The sequence below is a fragment of the Geotrypetes seraphini genome, chromosome 6 (assembly GCF_902459505.1).
Source record: "Geotrypetes seraphini chromosome 6, aGeoSer1.1, whole genome shotgun sequence".
Classification (NCBI taxonomy): Eukaryota; Metazoa; Chordata; class Amphibia; order Gymnophiona; family Dermophiidae; genus Geotrypetes; species Geotrypetes seraphini.
In genome coordinates this window covers 208,074,244-208,093,219 of record NC_047089.1, presented here as the reverse complement: position 1 = coordinate 208,093,219, position 18,976 = coordinate 208,074,244, and the positions used below count along the sequence as shown (strand labels likewise).

General features: G+C 44.9%; 1 protein-coding gene across 1 annotated transcript in view; it reads left to right on the top strand.

Annotated features, from left to right (window-relative positions):
* The window catches only part of MXD1 (MAX dimerization protein 1), a 99,116-nt gene that overhangs the window by 23,635 nt on the left and 56,505 nt on the right, over positions 1 to 18,976 (top strand). Inside the window, exon 3 of the mRNA XM_033949054.1 lies at positions 18,154 to 18,183. Coding sequence (XP_033804945.1) covers positions 18,154 to 18,183 — 30 coding nt within the window. The remainder of the gene's footprint in view (positions 1 to 18,153; positions 18,184 to 18,976) is intronic.

Here is an 18,976-nt window from a genome sequence, read left to right as displayed (position 1 = left end):
TGGTGTGAATTCTTGCCAGGATTGCACACTTTTTAACACCTCAAGAGCATCCTTGTGCCACATGCTGTGCGTTGCAGCCAGGAGTGGCGACAGCACAGAGTTTTCCCTCTCCCCTGATTAAGCAGGTGACTAGATGCTCAGCTAGCTCAGTGGGGTGGCCCTCTTTGTTGTCAGGGCTCGGCACATCTGATAGTTCCATGCACAAGGATGTGGACTTTCCGCAGCCTAAGAAACGCAAGATTAAGTCATCTAAGGGTGACTCTGTGCTCCAGGAACTGGAGGCCTTCTCAGATTTATGAAATATTTGTGGAATGAATTTCACAGCAAGCATTCTCCCCATGCTCAGTCCCACTCCTCAGGTACATCTCTCAGTGGTGTTACTTCTATGGACTCCTTATTCTCCAGTGCAGCGCTCCCAAGGATGGAGGACCAGGATCTGTATTCTGGCTCTTCAGAGCCCTCTTTAGTTTTAGAACCCAGGGGTGATCTCACGGTTCTGCACATGTTTAAGTCTGCTGTTTTGCTGGATCTTATTTCTGAGTCTTTGCATGAGTTGAATTTGGTCACTCATCTGACTCTGCCCACTTCTTCCTCCTAGCTTTGTGGTGTGCGCTCGCAGTCTTCCAGCTTTTCCTGGCACCCTGATATGGGCATTCTAATTTCAGAGCAATATGACTCTCCAAAAGGTGCTCTTAAGATAGCAAGGTCCATGTCTCACTCTGGCACAGGAGTGCCAGCAGATTCTGGGTCAGCCTCAGGTGGATTCTTTGGTTGTGCATGTGACTAAACGCACCTCTCTTCCCAGTGAAGGTGGTGTGGTGCTTAAAGATATGTAGGACCACCGTGTGGATGTAGTTCTCTAGAGACTTTTAGATGCAGCTGCTTTGGGAATAAAGGCTGCTTTAGTGGTGTCCTTTGTCATATTCACCTATCTGTCTCTGCTGCACATCCTGGAGAGAGGCTGTTGATCCTCCTCCTCAACTCCTTTTGGCTGGGGATGATTATGTTGCTGACACTTTATATGATCTTATGCAGATTTCTGGCTAAAGTATCAGCGTACTCAATTTCTGTTCGCTGGATGCTCTTTATCAGACAATGGGTTGGCAATTCCACTTCCAAGGCTACTTTGGATAGACGTCCCTTTAAGGGGCAGGTATTGTTTGGCAACGGCCTGGCGACCTCATGAGTTCTGTGGACTCTGCCTGATAGCATACCCAGACCCTTGTAGAGATTCTGAACGTTCTAATTTTCATGGCTCCACGCGTTCCCGCCCATATGCAAGCGCCACATCTCAGCGATTTTCCCGGAGCTCCCAGTAGCGGTGCTCTGGCTGCAGGCAAACCCAACCCTTCTGCCTCCTGTTCTGTGCCCTCCGCCAAAAAGGTGCAATGATGCCAGACTGAGGGATGTCCCTCTATGGATTGGGGGCAGACTCTCAGCTTTCCTGCCAGTCTGGGTTCACATTTTGTCCGACCAATGGGTCTTGGATGTTATTTGGTCGGGCTACAAGTTGGAATTTGCATGGCCTCTGGTGTATGGGTTTGTGGACTCTCCTGCAGGACGGCTGGACAGGGCACACAGGACAACATTTGCTGTATATTCAAGCTATAGAGCCGGTGCTGCCTGACCTCTTGTGCTCAGACAGATACTCCATATACTTCCTCGTGCCGAAGAAAGGCTCCGATGATTGGATGCCTATTCTGGATCTTCAGCATGTAAATCTGGCTCTTGGGATTCCATGTTCCCGAATGGAGACTGTATGCTCTGTCATTACAGTGGTGGCCCCAGGAGAGTTCCTCGCCTCTCTGGATCTCAAAGAAGCTTACTTGCACATTCCGATATTTCCGGCTCACCAGTTCTCGGCTCTGCCCTTTGGGCTGTCCATGGCTCCTCATATTTCACCAAGTTGATGGTAGTCATGGCAGCTTATTTATGGAAAATGGGTCTGCAGGTACACTCTTACTTGGATGACTGGCTCATCAGAGCTCGGCCAAGGGTCAACACACTGTGGATCAGGTGATTCAAGTTCTGGAGGACCTGGATTGAATTGTGAACTACAGAAAAAGCATTTTGACTCCCACGCAGTCTTTGGAATATCTGGGTATTCTCTTTGACATGGCAGCAGACCGCATCTGTCTTCCAGAGGCATGCAGACTCCCTCCCCCTGCCGCTATCGTATCCCAGAAGACCCCATCCCTGTGCCTCTGACGTGCCCCCCCTTACCTTGTTTACGAAGGCCGGCCGCAGGGATGCCTCCAGTCAGCAGGCCCACCTCTTCAAAATTAAAGGCTTCCCCTCCCCAGTACATCCTGGGATGCGCCGGGGAGGGGGCCTAAGGCTCTGATTGGCCCAGGTTGCTTAAGGCTCCTCTATAATTTACTAAGGAGGGGTGTAGACTGGACCCTTGTGCTGCAAGGTTGTTAAGCTCATTGCCAGATAATCTCTTCCAATGGTTTTCTAATCTGTTAAACTCACTACTACAATATGGTATCTATTCAAAAGATATGGGAATAATTTTGTTAAAACCCTTATTAAAAAACCTGGATCCAACAGATTATGGGAATTACTGACTGGTAGCTTAGCTTCCAACCTTAACTAAAGACATGGAAGCAATTCTTATATTGCAGGTTCAGGAATATATAAAACATTTGGATCTGCTAGATCCTTCCTTTTCAGTCGGGATTCCATTCACTTTATAGCACTAAAACAGTTCTTATGACGCTTATGTCTAAAGCAGTGATCTCAAACATGCGGCCTGGGGGCCACAAGCGGCCCCACCAGGTACTATTTTGAGACCCTCGGTATGTTTATCATAATCACAAAAGTAAAATAAAACAGTATCTTCATCATATGTCTCTTTAGCTATAAATTACAATATTATTATTAAGACTTAGCCAAAAGGAAAGATTTATGAACTATAAAGAGTTTTACCTCATACAAAATTGTCATTTCTTTAATAAGACATTAACTATTTTTTCTGCGGCCCTCCAAGCACCTACAAATCCAAAATGTGGCCCTGTGAGAAATTACTTTGATAAAAATATATTAGTATTGCTGATGCAATTAGACTTTTCTGCACCATTTATTTACTGTATATACTCAAACATAAACTGAGATTAAAATGGTCCCGCAATGGGAGTCTCGGTTTCTATTCGAGTCTATGCTTAATTACTTGCTTCCTTCCTTCCTCCCTTTACTCCACTCTCTCTCTTCCTCGAATGTTACATCCTGTCCCTGATAACAAACTTTTTCTTACCCACCCTCCCCCTGACCGGCATTCTCTTACTGGTACTTTTCTTCATTGTTGAAGCAGATACCAGTGCTGTCTAGGCATCCCACATGGTTGCCATCAGCACTGCCTTTGGTCCTGGTCCTGTGGCTAAACTGGCCTGGCAATAGTGAAGACAGAAGCTGTAGAGCTTTCCCTCTTCCTATATCACACTTGGCTGTGTTGGTCTTGATCCTGCCCCCTCTCTGAAGTTACTTCTGTTTTTGAGGGGCGGGGTTGAGACCGACAGAGCAAATAGCAATGTAGGCAAGAGGAAAAGCCCTGTGGCTTTTGTCTTCATTATTGCCATCCATTTTAGTGGCACGCACAACACTACATTCAATATATATGCCAAAAATCCTAAAATAGTAACAACAAAGAGGCACAACCAGTCACAACAGGGTTTGGATGGGGGACGCCCAGAATAAGCTACAGTCCTGACCTGAAACAACTCCACTTGAGAAGTAAAGGGCGCTCTCAGTGTGAACCATCAGCAATGGGAGCAGAAGCTCCGATACTTCACTTCTGGGTTGAGGCGAGAAGCCTCCACCACCACACCATCATTGAGCCCCCTATGTGTGTATAATAAGAAACACCTGCAATAAAGCCCTGAATAAATAATACAATCTAAGCAACCCCGTGAGCAAATCAAAAACTCGAACGGTGGAATTACAAACTGAGCGACCCCCACACAAACCCTGCCAGCCGAAACCCGCCACGCTAGATATAAAGCAATATCAAAAAATACTCAAATTTAATCAAAATGATACTTATCTGAACAAAACTACCACAATTGAAAACGCCAGGAGCCAAAGTTCAACCACGCTGGTTTCGGGGAGGAGCCCTTCTTCAGGAACCTAGCCCCCGACCACAAACCAAAAAGAAAAGAAAAAATGCCAAAATGCGGAGCGGGACGGCTGGAGGGAGGGGTATCCGAGCGGGAGAGCACTCGCGCCTAAAAAGAGGACCAGGATACACGTCACACACAAACCAACCAATCATACAGAACGCACGGCGCGTCATCAATCACTCACACCGGGGCGGGAAAAAGAAGCCCCAATGCTACAGAAGGGGAACGATAAAACCCGTTCAGTGCTAGAAACCCGACAGTGTGGAATGGAACACCATCATATAGGGTTTCATTCTATTTTTTCTGGGTGCCGTGTCATCGTGTAGGTTTCCTGCGCTGGGTGGTTTCCAGCACTGTCGGGTTTCTAGCACTGAACGGGTTTTATCGTTCCCCTTCTGTAGCATTGGGGCTTCTTTTTCCCGCCCCGGTGTGAGTGATTGATGACGCGCCGTGCGTTCTGTATGATTGGTTGGTTTGTGTGTGACGTGTATCCTGGTCCTCTTTTTAGGCGCGAGTGCTCTCCCGCTCGGATACCCCTCCCTCCAGCCGTCCCGCTCCGCATTTTGGCATTTTTTCTTTTCTTTTTGGTTTGTGGTCGGGGGCTAGGTTCCTGAAGAAGGGCTCCTCCCCGAAACCAGCGTGGTTGAACTTTGGCTCCTGGCGTTTTCAATTGTGGTAGTTTTGTTCAGATAAGTATCATTTTGATTAAATTTGAGTATTTTTTGATATTGCTTTATATCTAGCGTGGCGGGTTTCGGCTGGCAGGGTTTGTGTGGGGGTCGCTCAGTTTGTAATTCCACCGTTCGAGTTTTTGATTTGCTCACGGGGTTGCTTAGATTGTATTATTTATTCAGGGCTTTATTGCAGGTGTTTCTTATTATACACACATAGGGGGCTCAATGATGGTGTGGTGGTGGAGGCTTCTCGCCTCAACCCAGAAGTGAAGTATCGGAGCTTCTGCTCCCATTGCTGATGGTTCACACTGAGAGCGCCCTTTACTTCTCAAGTGGAGTTGTTTCAGGTCAGGACTGTAGCTTATTCTGGGCGTCCCCCATCCAAACCCTGTTGTGACTGGTTGTGCCTCTTTGTTGTTACTATCCATTTTAGTGGGACAAGAGCCAAAGACAGGGCTGATGGCAGCCGAAAGCAGGAAGAGATAAAGGGTAAAAAGTTGGGAATGCTTGTTTGGGGGTGCAGGGGAGATGGTGATCATGGAAGGAGTTGGATAATAGAAGGGAGATGCTTGATTAAGATGGATTACAGAGGGGAGGTACTGGAATTGGATGAGTGAAGATGGTGGGCTGGTTGTCTTAGGAAGGGGGAGAAAGAGCTGCTGGATCAGATAAGGAATTAAAAAGGGACATGAGGATGTTGGTCATGAGTGTTGTAGGGTGAAGGAAAAAACGGACATGGAATGAGTAGGAAGACAGAAAATGCTGGACATGGAGTGGAAGGAGAAGGGAACAAAGGGATGCATCTGAGAGAGGAGTAGAGTGATGGGGAGAGATCTTGGATGGAGGTGGATAGAGAAAGTTGAGGTGTTGGGGGAAAGAGGGGAGAAGATATGCTGGATAAAGGAGGCAAGAAGATACTGGTTAGAAGGTAGAAAAAAATAATTTTATTTTTAATTTCATGAACAGAAAACAGTTTTGCAGTATATTTACACTGCTTTCTTTTTATTTTCCAGTGTAGAGTATTGTTTCTATGTCTTCTTCTCCGGTGTTGCACTGCATACAGCATATGGCTTCTTGAGGTTTAAGTTTAATTTTTGTCTACATTTATTTAAGTTTGTAGTTAGAACATAAGAATTGCCATACTGGCCCAGTATCCTATTTCCAAAAATGGCCAACCTAGGTCCCAGGCATCTAGCTAGATCCCAAGTAGCAAAACAGATTCTATGCTGCTTATCCTAGGAATAAGCAGTGGATTTCCCCAAGCCATCTCAATAATGGCTTATGGACTTCTCTTTTTAAATCCCACTAAGCCAGTGGTCTCAAACTCAAACCCTTTGCGGGGCCACATTTTGGATTTGTAGGTACTTGGAGGGCCGCAGAAAAAATAGCTAATGTCTTATTAAAGAAATGACAATTTTGCATGAGGTAAAACTCTTTATAGTTTATAAAACTTTCCTTTAACAGTTAAAAGGAAAGATATATAAACTATAAAGAGTTTTACCTCTTGCAAAATTGTCATTTCTTTAATAAGACATTAACTATTTTTTCTGCGGCCCTCCAAGTACTCTATTTTTTCTGCAGCCCTCACATTTAAAGTTTAATATCTTTTCTTTCTCAAAACTGGCACATTTCAATCACTATGTTGAAAATAAAATCATTTTCCCTACCTTTGTTGTCTGGTGACTTTTGCTGTGCTTTCAACTATGTTTCCAGGGCCTTCTTGTCCTTTGACTGTTTTTCTCTCCGTCTTCACTTTCTGCCTTGCATTCATCTTTGGCATTAACTTAATGTTCAATTTTTCTGCTTTCTTTTCAAAATCTACCTTCCCTTCCTATCTCTCTCTTCTTCCGTCCTATTTCCATGGTCTGGCATCTCTTTCCTTCCTTTCTCTCCCTCCCTCCTTCCTTCCTTTCCCCTGGTCTGGCATCTGTCTCCTTCCCTCCCCCTCCATGGTCTGATATCTCCTTTCCTTCCCTCCCTCCCATGAACTTGGCTTCTTCTCTTGTTCCTCTCCTCTCCCTGCCCTCTCTTTCCCCAATTGGGTGCAGTAGCAACAAAAGCAGCATTTCCCTTCCCCCTTTCCTGTTCAGGAGAGGCATTTCTCTTCCCCTTTCCCTCCCTCTCCTTTTCCCTGTACAGCAGCAGTAGCAGCAGCATTTCCCTAGGGTCCCCCTTTCCTATGTAGCAGAAGCATTTCTCTTTCCCCTCTCCTTCCGTTCTCTTCCTTGTGGAGCAGCAGCGTGTCTGGCCGGCTCGTTCCTGAAGCAGCCCATTTAGATTGCTGCTGCGAAGCTGACTTTTGGAAGTAGGTAATGATATGTCAGTCTCGCGGTCGGCATGGGGAGGAGAGATGGAAGGGTCAGTGGGGGTTCGGCTGCATGGCAGGGGGGATAGAAAGATGCTGTGGGTTTGTGATTGGGCAGTTTCCACAAAAATAAGACCTAGTGCATTTTTGGGACCCAAAATAATATAAGATAGTGTCTTATTTTCAGGGAAACAGTAATACCATATCAAAAAAAATTTACAAACTGTTCAATACATCTTAAATATAAACATAATATCCACCTTACTTAATCAAAAATATTGTGAAATAACCATGGTTTTATTTGCTTTCCTAAAAAGTCCAATATTAGATAAGTTTCTTATTTCACTAGGTAGAGAATAATAATAATAGTACAACCTATTGCATTGTTTAGTAATAATAGTAAAACCTATTGAATTGTCTACTTTAAGAACCTATATATAGTTACCTATTACTCAAAAAGTATAGCCTATTGTCTATAAAAAAAAAAAAGGGGGGGTATCTGTTGTTAGAAATAATAGTATAAGCTATTGTATTGTTTACTATAAAACCTATTGCTAAACATAAAGTATAGCCTACTGTTAAAAAAAAAAAGGGGGGGTGTCTGTTGGTTAGAAATAATAGTATAACCTATTGTATTGTTTAGAAATAATAGTATACACAGCAACCAACACTAGCAGGCAAACCAACCAACTCATACCAACAACCGAAATACAAACCCAGGTATAAAAAAAAAAAAAGACCAAGAATAGCAGGGAAGACAAGAAGCACCAAGGCTGCAATCAAGATAAACCCCCGGCTGCAGAAGAGATCCAGATGAAGGCCACAGTCTCCATGCAAACTGAGGAAAATCCTTCCCCCCCCCCCCCCCCCCCGATGGACGGCGGACATCTCTATACAGACCGAAGCTGAACCCCACCTAATTTCAGTCTCTGTGCAGACGGAAGAGGACGACCAGCAACAGCTCAATGGAGACATCCTACTGGAACTGACAAGTCTGAGGGAAGAAGTGCAGCGGCTAAGAAGTATCCGAGAAAGCGCGACTTTCATCGATGGAGCCCTCCTAGAACTAGAACTATCCCAGGACTCTGAGCAAGGGCAAGAAGTCAGGCCCGCAGCATTGGAAATATCAGCTGGGGTACAAGAAGAGACTAGAGACAAGGACACCTGGCAACTAGTAACCTCAGCAAGTAAACAAGAAGAGACTCGAGACAAGGATTCCTGGCAACTAGTTACCTTGGCAAGCAAACAAGAAGAGACTCGAGACAAGGATACCTGGCAGCTAGTTACTTCGGCAAGCAAACACAGAAGGCGGTCCAACTCCTCTAGGTTATCTTCAAGCAAGCATAACAACCTTACATCAACTCCGCAAATCACCCTGAGCAACAGATTTCAGCTCCTACAAGAAAGTCCCGCCAGCAGAACTCAGGAGGACATTCAGAAAGACATCCTGGAATGCAAACTCGAAACCCAACAGATGACCCCAAATCATGAAGTAACAAATCAGCACCTCCTCAAGAAACGCAGAGTAGTTGTCATTGGGGACTCTATGCTGCGGGGAACGGAGGGACCGGTATGCATACCTGATCTACAAGCAAGAGAGGTCTGCTGTCTACCAGGAGCCAAGATCCAGGATGTGAATACATGCATAGGCAAAATAATCAAGCCCCAAGACCACTACCCAATGCTCCTCATTCACGTTGGGACGAATGACACAGCCAGGAACTCCCCAGAGCAGATACAGAAAGACTTCAGAGCCCTAGGAGAAAAACTGAAGCTATTGGAAGCGCAAGTGGTCTTCTTCTCCATCCTACCGGTAAGAGACAAGGGGAGAGCCAGAGAAGAACGGATCAAGAGGACTAATGAGTGGCTAAGGGGATGGTGCAGGGAGCTGAACTTCGGCTTCCTGTACCACGGAGGGGCACTTCAAGGACTGCAGGGGCCTGATGGCCTACACCTGACCAGAAGAGGGAAGAACGTCCTGGGACGACGCCTGGCTCACTTACTTCATAAAGCTTTAAACTAGGTAAGCCGGGGGAGGGGACCCACACTTACACTAGTTGGATGAGTAACTCAGAGGCAAGAAATTGCGCGAATACAAAAGGGGACAGAGGGAGGGAAGAAGGAAGAATGGAAGACAAGGACTTAGTATCTGGAGTAAGCAATAAAGTCAGTAGAGTGGAGGACAAAGGAAGAGACGGAGTCTCAATCTTGGGGTCAGTGGGGAAAACCCGCATGGACAGGACATCAGGGGGGAGAAATTGCTTAGACATTGAAGGAGACCGAGACATCAGAAAGGGTGACAAAGGCACGATTGAAGGGGACAAACTATCTAAACCAGAAAACACTCCATACAAAATGAAAGAATGGACAGCCATGTATGCTAATGCCCGTAGCTTAGGCAACAAAATACTAGAACTGGAAACGGAAATGAGAAACGCTGACCTTGATGTAGTGGCAATATCAGAAACTTGGTTCTCGGAGTCCCATGGATGGGATATGGTCATACCAGGCTATAACTTACTCCGTCGAGACAGAGAAGGCAAATCAGGAGGCGGGGTAGCTCTATACATTAGAGAAAACATCAAGTTACTAAAATCACAGACATCAAATATACGGGAGAGTCCCTCTGGGTGAACCTTGCCAGGGACAATAACAAATGCCTGTATCTTGGTGTTGTATACAGACCGCCTAGACAAAAGGAGCAAGCAGACGATGAGCTAATGGAAGACATTGAGACCATCACACTGTGTGGAGATACAGTGCTAGTGGGAGATTTCAATATGCCAGATGTGGACTGGAGCGAATCTTCTGCTATAACCAGCGGTAGCAAGAGGATACTAGCCTCCATGCAAGGAGCATGCCTCAAGCAGATGGTACTGGAACCCACTAGGGGCCAGGTGACCCTGGACTTATTGCTCACCAATGGAGACAATGTCACAGAGGTATCGGTAGGAGACACCTTGGCATCCAGCGATCACAACATGGTGTGGTTCCACCTCAAGAAAGGAAACACTAGGTCAAATACATCGACTAAGATACTAAATTTCAAAGGAACTAATTTTCAGGGCATGGGGGACTACGTCTACAACGTGCTGCAAAATCAAAGCACGACAGACAATGTAGAGGAACTATGGTCGACTCTGAAATCTACACTGCTGGAAGCAACCAACATATACATAAAAACCTTGAGCAAACGAAGCAGGAACAACAAACTACAATGGTTCTCCGCGGAGATCTCTGAGCTAGTAAAACAAAAAAAAGCATTCGTTACCTACAAACAATCACAGCAATTTGAAGCTAAAGAATCCTATATGGTAAAATCCAGAAAAGTTAAAACGACAGTCAGAGAGGCTAAACGCCGGATGGAAGAAAACATAGCCAGGCAGATAAAAAAGGGGAGAAATCCTTCTTCAAATACGTTAGCGACAGGAAGAGGAACACAAGCGGTATAGGACACCTAAAGAAACCTGACGGTAACTTTACAGACTCAGATGCAGACAAAGCAGAAATACTTAATAACTACTTCTGCTCAGTCTTCACCTGCGAAGCGCCAGGATCCGGTCCTCAGCTACAGACAAGGAGGGTTCGGAAGACCCATTCCGGAACATGGAATTTACTGCAAGCGAAGTCTACCGTGAACTATCAAAAATAAAAGTGAACAAAGCTATGGGCCCGGACAATCTACACCCTAGAGTACTTCGAGAATTGTGCGATGTCCTGGCAGAGCCATTGCCCGTGCTCTTCAATCTTTCCCTGAGCAAGGGAAAAGTGCCCCTAGACTGGAAAACTGCCAACGTTATCCCGCTCCACAAAAAGGGAGGTAGGTCGGAGGCTGAAAATTATAGACCAGTGAGTCTCGCATCAATAGTGAGTAAACTCATGGAAAAATTGATTAAGAACAGATTAGACACGTTCCTGGATGATGAAAGATTAAGGGATCCCCACCAGCATGGCTTTACAATGGGAAGGTCTTGTCAATCCAATCTGATAAGCTTCTTCGATTGGGTAACAAAAAAACTGGATGAGGGTGAGTCCCTGGACATAATATATTTGGACTTTAGTAAGGCTTTTGATAGTGTTCCACACCGAAGGTTATTAAACAAGGTGAACTAGGAGAAACACTGACAGCATGGGTACAAGACTGGCTTAGCGGAAGGCTTCAAAGAGTGATGGTAAATGGTATTCCCTCAAAAACGTCGAGAGTGATCAGTGGAGTGCCGCAGGGCTCGGTCTTGGGCCCAATGCTATTTAATATCTTTGTTAGGGATCTGCCTCAGGGACTTCGAGGCAAAATTACACTATTTGCCGATGACGCTAAACTATGCAGCATTGTGGGCAGGGCCTCAAAACCCGACAGTGCAACCAGGCCCAACACTATGGAGCAAGACCTGCTTGTATTGGAAAAATGGTCCAGTACTTGGCAACTAAACTTTAATGCCAAGAAATGTAAAGTAATGCACCTTGGGAGCAGAAATCCATGCAAACATACACTTTGAATGGTGAAAACTTAACAAGAACTACTGCAGAAAGGGACTTGGGAGTTCTCATCCGGGAAGATATGAAAGCTGCTAATCAGGTGGAGAAAGCTTCAGCGAAGGCCAGACAAATGCTGGGTTGCATCAGAAGGAGCTTTATCAGCTGAAAGCCGGAAGTCATACTACCGTTATACAGATCCATGGTGAGACCTCACCTGGAGTACTGTGTCCAGTTTTGGAGGCCACATTATCAAAAGGATGTGAAGAGAATGGAGTCAATACAGAGAATGGCCACTAGGTCTCAGGTCTTAAAGACATCCCATATGAAAAACGCCTGATCAAACTGCGCTTATATTCTCTTGAAGAGCGCAGAGAAAGGGGGGACATGATAGAAACATTTAAATACATCATGGGCCACATCAAAGTGGAGGAGGAAATCTTTTTTCTTTTTTTTTTTTATAATTTCAATTTTTATTTCAAGTTTTCAAGTTATACAATGCTCCTTGAATATCAATCTTCAAACACCAGAACATCAACAGCAACAACTTCAGATAATATTCAAAAATGAAAAAATGCACAAATCACACTCAATTTACTCCCCCCAATCCCCCCCCCCCTTTTTACTCCCTTCAATGTTCACCATCCTAAATCCAACTCCCCCCCCCCCCCCTGTAAAACCCTCTCATCTTCCTAGGAGCAGACCCGGCAGAATTAGTCAACCGTCCCCTACAAGGTGTTCAATAAATCTCTTATTTTCACCCAGGTAAAAGCCCTGGACAGGAATTTATGACGACGAATAGCCACCGCTATCTCCATTCGTCCAATGGACAGAAATCTCGTTATCCAAGCATTTGGAGAAGGAGCCTCCTTGTTTTTCCAATGATTCGCTATGAGACATTTGGCTGCAGCCAGGCCCCAGCGCAACAATTTAGTCTGCCAAACATGTACCTTTTCATTATAAAGCCCCAGAAGGCAAGTCTGCGGTGTAACCTCCACCTGAGCCCCTAGCAAGGTAGACAAGGTAGCGGCAACCGCTCTCCAGAAGGGCTCAAGAGACTCACAATCCCACCAGATGTGTAAAAAAGAACCCACGTGATTATTACAACGCCAACAAAGTGCTGACGTCCTCGGATACATTTTGTGTAAACGCTCAGGAGTATAATACCATCTAGTGAGTACCTTGTATGCATTCTCCTGGACCAAAGCACAAGTTGATGCCCGGGTCACCTCCCCATATATCACTTCCCATTGCTTGTTGGAAAAGGAAAATTCTAAGTCTCGCTCCCAGTGTTTCTGAAAAGAAGGTTGAATAAGGGAGTGACCCCTCCTATAATGGTACAACACTGATAAAGGCCGGGGCACCTGCCTAAGCAGTAACCACAGATTCTCAAAGGATTCCCGCTCAGCACTAAAAGTTTGTCCCCAGCCCTGGGCCTGCAGGAAATGACGTATCTGAAAATAAGCCAGGTAGTCCCTGTCAGGCAAATCAAATTTCTTCTGGAGCGTCTCAAAGGTTAAGATCCCTGAGTTCCCCATCAAATCTCTAAAGACCCTCAGTCCCCTCTGGGCCCAGCGATGAAACACCGTAGTATCACTCCCAGGCTGAAATTGGGGTTCAAATTGTATCGGAGCCAACGAAGAGATCAATGCTCCATTGCTCAACTGGTGTCGAGCTTGGGTCCACACCGCAACCAAATGTTTTACAAAGGGATTAGCTATAGTCGAAGTCCAAGATCGGCAGGATCCCGAAATCCAAAGTCTATGCTTCAACCTCATACTGTCCCCCTGTCCCTGTTCTAACTGGATTCCACTTTTATGTTCCCCCAGTTCCCAGTCCAGGATCAATTTCAATTGGGCTGACTGATAATACCATTCCAAATTCGGTAGCCCCCTCCCCCCATCGGATCTGGCCGCCCACAACAGAGATTGGGATAACCTCGGTGATTTACGTTGCCAGATAAAAGTACGTAATGCTTTCCCCATCCCCCTTAAATCCCGAGCTGGGACCTGCACTGGTAATGTCTGAAATAGGAACAGCAACCTTGGAAGCACATTCATCTTCACGAGAGCTATCCTGCCCCACCATGATATCCAAAGGCCGTGCCATCTCTGCAAGTCTGCTCGGATTCGCCTGTAGAGGGGCTGATAATTCTTCTCATAAATCTGGGTAGGAAATCTTTTTTCTAAAGGGTCCCACAGCGACAAGAGGGCATCCACTAAAACTTAAAGGGGAAAGATTTCATGGTGACACCAGGAAATACTTCTTCACCGAACGGGTGATTGATCGATAGAATGATCTTCCCCGCCAGGTCATCGAGGTCAGTAGCGTGCTCGACTTCAAGAGTCGATGGGACAAACAAGTGGGAGTACTACAGAGTTATGCTCAATCGATAGATACTCCAGGGAGGAAGGGTCCTTGAGTGGGCAGACTAGTTGGAGGGAAGGTTCTCAAGTGGGCAGACTTGTTGGGCCGTCGGCCCTTTTCTGCCATCATATTCTATGTTTCTAAGATGGGGTAGTTGGTCAGACAGGGGCTGGATCTCATTCTGGTAAATTAGTTTCTCAGAGTTAGACATTTCCAGAGAAAAACTGTGAAAATATTTACAATTTCCCTATGGTCACCGAATTTGCACTATCTTCGCTTAGCTCTCATCAAGCAGCGCTATCAGTTTTGGCAGATGCCATTTGGCCTAGCCACGGCTCCATGAACATTTTAGAAAATGAGGGCACTAGTGGCGTTTTGGAGCAAACAGGAGATTCAGGTACTTTCTTTCTTGGACGACTGCTTGATTCGGATATCTTCCAGCCAGGTCAATTTGTCAGACACAAACGGGTGATTTCTTTTATTTGAACTTCTTTTCTTCAATTCTTTGGATGTGAATCTTCAAATTTCCAGAGAGCTCTTTTCTCCTGTACTAATTATTGGAATATCAGGGGATGTTGTTCACGTAGGAGAGGAATGTGTTTCTTCCCAGAGTCTGGGGTGACAGATTATAGTCTCAGGTTTGCCTTCTTCAGTCACCAAGAACAAGAGTATGGGATTCTGTACAGGTTCTAGGATCTATGGTGGTGACTCCACTGGGAACTTCAGCTTGCTTTCACATGAGAACGCTACAGCATTCGCTTTTGTTCCAGTGGTTCCCGGTATCTCAAGGCTCCAATTGTAGTATATAGTAGGCTCCTCAAGCATCACTCAATATAATTTGGTGGCTCAGCGAGATTAATCTTTTCAAACGCATGCCTTGGTCTTTGCTGGACTGGCTCAAATTCACCAAACATCCCAGGCTGTCGGGTTGGGGGTTTCAGCGCCTTCAATCCTCAGCGCAAGGAGTCTGGTATTAAGAGGAGACTCGGTACTCTTTCATTCTTCTGGACTGAAGCATGGTCAGGCTACCGTTTCAGGAGTTTCATACCATTCTTCCGGAATGACAATAAAGATCTTTTAGGACAGTGTTATGACAGTGGTATTTCTCTACAGCCAGGAAAGTACGTGATGTACTCAATTGGCGAGTAAAGTAATGGTTCTACTTCAATGGGTGGAATCTCATCTTCCTCTTCTGTCAGCACATCATTTTACAGGACAGGTAAAGGGTTTAGATAGGCTTTCTCACCACAAAATCTGAGCACGGACCATCTATTGTATGTTAAAATGTACAGTGCTGTGTACTCCTTTCTGCACTTTAGAAATAATAAATAGTAGTAGTAGTAGTAGTAAAATCTTCTATATCCTGGAAATTGGGAACTATTTGCTCAGGTGTTCCAGTTCTTTGTATAAAGGTGAGATCTGCTAGAACTAGATCTCATGGCCTCGTCTCGAAATTCAAAGCTTCCTAGCTTCTTCAGCAGACGCAGGGAGTGGCAATCAGAGGGGATAGCAGCATTGCTTCTTTTCACCTCTGGTTTCTCTTTTTAAGTGTTTTCCCCTGGCTGATGATTGGATAGATTTGCCATCTCAAGCTCACTTTCAGGGCATAGTAATTAGAGAATCTCCAGATTGGCTGCGCCATCCTTGCTATGCGGATATGATGAGTCTTTCGACGGCCGAACTGTTGAGATTCCTGGTATCTCCGGATTTACTCACCTAGGATCTGATCAACATGGATATTCATCCTATTTTGGTATTACGACCCAGCTTTTGAAAAGTCATGGCTGATGTGTAAGGGTTATGCGAAGCAGGTTATTTCTTCTCTTCTCCAGGTGATACAGACGTCTTCACCTGTAGTTTATGCTTCCGTTTGGAGGCTTTTCCTTTCTTAGGTACTTCTCAACATTGGCACCCTTCCAGAGTTCTATGATTTATATTCTTTCTTTTTTGGCACAAGCATATTGCCAAGGGCTTAGCGTTCAATTCCCTTCAGCTTCAAGTGGCAATCTTAGCTTGTTACAAGGGCTAGGTATCTCGCTCTTTGCTTACTTCACAGCTTCATGTAGTTCAGTTCCTAAAAGGAGTACAGTATATTCGTACACCTCATAAGAAGCCTTGTCCGGAGTACAGTCTTAAGGTACTTCTTTGCAGTTTACATAAGGCTTCATTTCAACCTTGTCGTTTGAGACTCTGAAAAGCTGTGACGTTGAATATGGTGTTTCTTGTGGCCATGGCTTCAGCTCGTCAGTTTTCTGAGTTGCAGGCCTTGTACGGCGGGGATTCTTATTTTTCTGATTTACAAATTCTGGGTGTCAGTTCGAACAGTACCACAATTTCTTTCTAAGGTGGTGTCATCCTTTCTTTTATGCCACTCTCACTTTTCCTTCCTTCTTCCTGGGAGGAAGAATGGGGCGAGCTTTACTTTCACTGCATTTTTTTTAAAGTGCGTAGCATTTTCCGTAATCTGTAGGTTTCTAACGACTTTTAGTCATTTAGATCAGTGATTCCCAACCCTGTCCTGGAGGAACACCAGGCCAATCGGGTTTTCAGGCTAGCCCTAATGAATATGCATGAGAGAGATTTTGCATATGATGGAAGTGATAGGCATGCAAATTTGCTTCATGCATATTCATTAGGGCTATGTTTCCACAACAGCAGGGACAATGTATCAGCCAGAGTCAGAAAAAACATTAAATGGCAAGATAAAGACTGACTCAGTCTTTATCTTGCCTATTCATTAGGGCTAGCCTGAAAACCCAATTGGCCTGGTGTTCCTCCAGGACAGGGTTGGGAACCACTGATTTAGATCACCTCTTTGTATTCTTCAAGGAATACAACAAACGTATGGCAGTGTCCAAAGCCTCCATCGCTCGAAGGGTCCAGGAGGACATTCTTTACGCTTACTTGATGGCAGGGAAGCGGTTGGCGGAAGAACTTCATGACCATTCAGCAAGAGCAATGGCAGCTACTTGGACATAGTCCAGAGGTTTTTTCCTAGGAGGAGTTTTGTCATGCGACTACTTGGTCTTCCAAGAATACTTTATCTCAGCATTACCGGTTTGATTTGGGGGCACATGCGGAGACAGTGATTAGTGCTTCGGTTGTTGTGGAGGCGGCGTTTGCTTCCCACCCAGATTGAGGATTGCGTTGCTTCATCCCATTGGTCTCTGGATTCATCTGCTGCTGTTGCTAAGGAAGGAAAATTCTGTTCTTACCTGTTAATTTTCTTTCCTTTAGACGCAGCAGAGGAATCTAGAGCCCCACTCTTTCTGGATATTGACCATCGGGGGTTTGTTTGTTTGTTGTTGTTTTTTTTTGCAACTTTCGAAGTCTGTTGTTATTGATAGTTGTATTCTGTATTATTACCTTTTGAAATTTGTTATGGGAAAGAAGTTTTTTACATGCTAAGCATGGTTACGGATGCTTAGGCAAGGAGCAATACTGAAGATGCAGGAGCGATCTTCCTATACTCCTGCCCCATGCAGATCACTCATTCAAAATGGCTGCTGTGAGTTCCCGTAGTCTCTTGAGACTACAACGGGAACTCATGGCAGCCATTTTGGATGAGTGATCTGCACAGGGCAGGAGTGTAGGAAGATCACTCCTGCCCCAAAAGACCGCTAGACCTCCAGGTAAGGTCTGGGAGGCGGGAGGGAGGTGGGGGTGATTCTGGTTTTAGGAAATCACGAATAATTGAAATCGCAAATCTTAAAACTGCTAATTGGGAGGGGGAAGTGTGCTACTTCCATTATATTCAAATCTAATCTTGTGCATATTGTTGATATCCTGAAAAGTTGACTGGCTGAGTGTGTCACAAGGACTGGATTAAGAACGCCTGATGTAGAGCCAAGGCTGCTTATATTTACTTGCTGTCAGCATTATGCTCTAATACAGTGGTTCCCAACCCTGTCCTGGAGGACCACCAGGCCAGTTGGGTTTTCAGGATAGCCCTAATGAATATGCATGAGAGAGATCTGCATATAAATGGAGGTGTCAGGCATGCAGATCTGCTCCATGCATATTCATTAGGCCTATCCTGAAAACCCGACTGGCCTAGTGGTCCTCCAGGACAAGGTTGGGAACCACTGCTCTAATACCCTGCAAAACTCAGTCCAGATGCAAATGCCTACCTTCATAGTTAGAATTTTGTATTTAAAATGTAAGGTACATGTATTTCAAATGGAAATGATTAAATGAGCAATTTGTTCTTTTTCAGGTCAACACACAATGAAATGGAAAAGAACAGGTATGTAGTGTCACGGAGTGCTGTTCTGTATATTTAGTCATACTAAATAGCATTTCCTTAATTTCTTCTTTCCCAGCTTCATTTGTGTATAAAGGAGAGTAAATAATACCACTAGAAATTTCCCCTTTACCAGAATATTCAAGGATCTAGGACACTGATCCCCTGAGCTATAAGCACAGAATTTGCCAGCTGCTTTAGAGAAATTCTCTCCCAGCTCCCACAAAACTATTGACCAGATTAAGATAACTGTTTCTCCCTATCCCCTTCCCCTTCTGACTCAACTACCTTATGTGCTCTCTCTGTATATTGTTTATCAAGCTGAAAGAACTCTGACTCTTTCAAAAGAGCCAATAGTATCTCTCTGCCCCTTTCAGTGGGAGGAGTCCACACAGTGTGCATGATAGCTTCACTGTTGCCATGGCATCAGAGGCCTGCCTGCTGAATCTCTATATTTAATTTAAGTGAACACAAAGACAGATTTAGATAACACAGGAATCCCCTCCTCACTGCATTTTGAAAGATTCAATGAACATGGGATTCTTGTATAATCCCACTTTATTCCTGGATTAGGAATAAAGCATCCGTGGGAAGCCTCATATGCCAGAGACTTAAGCTCCTTTTTTCTTACCTCAGCACTGTCCCCTCAAGAACCAGTTTCTTTCCTACAAATAGGTTATAGGAGCTTGTCTTGTTTATTTTCTTTAAAATGTGGTCTTTTAATTCACTGTTTTCACCCTTGTGCTGCAGAGGTTCCCTGCAGGGACAGCTCTGTGACTGCGGGAGATCGCAGATC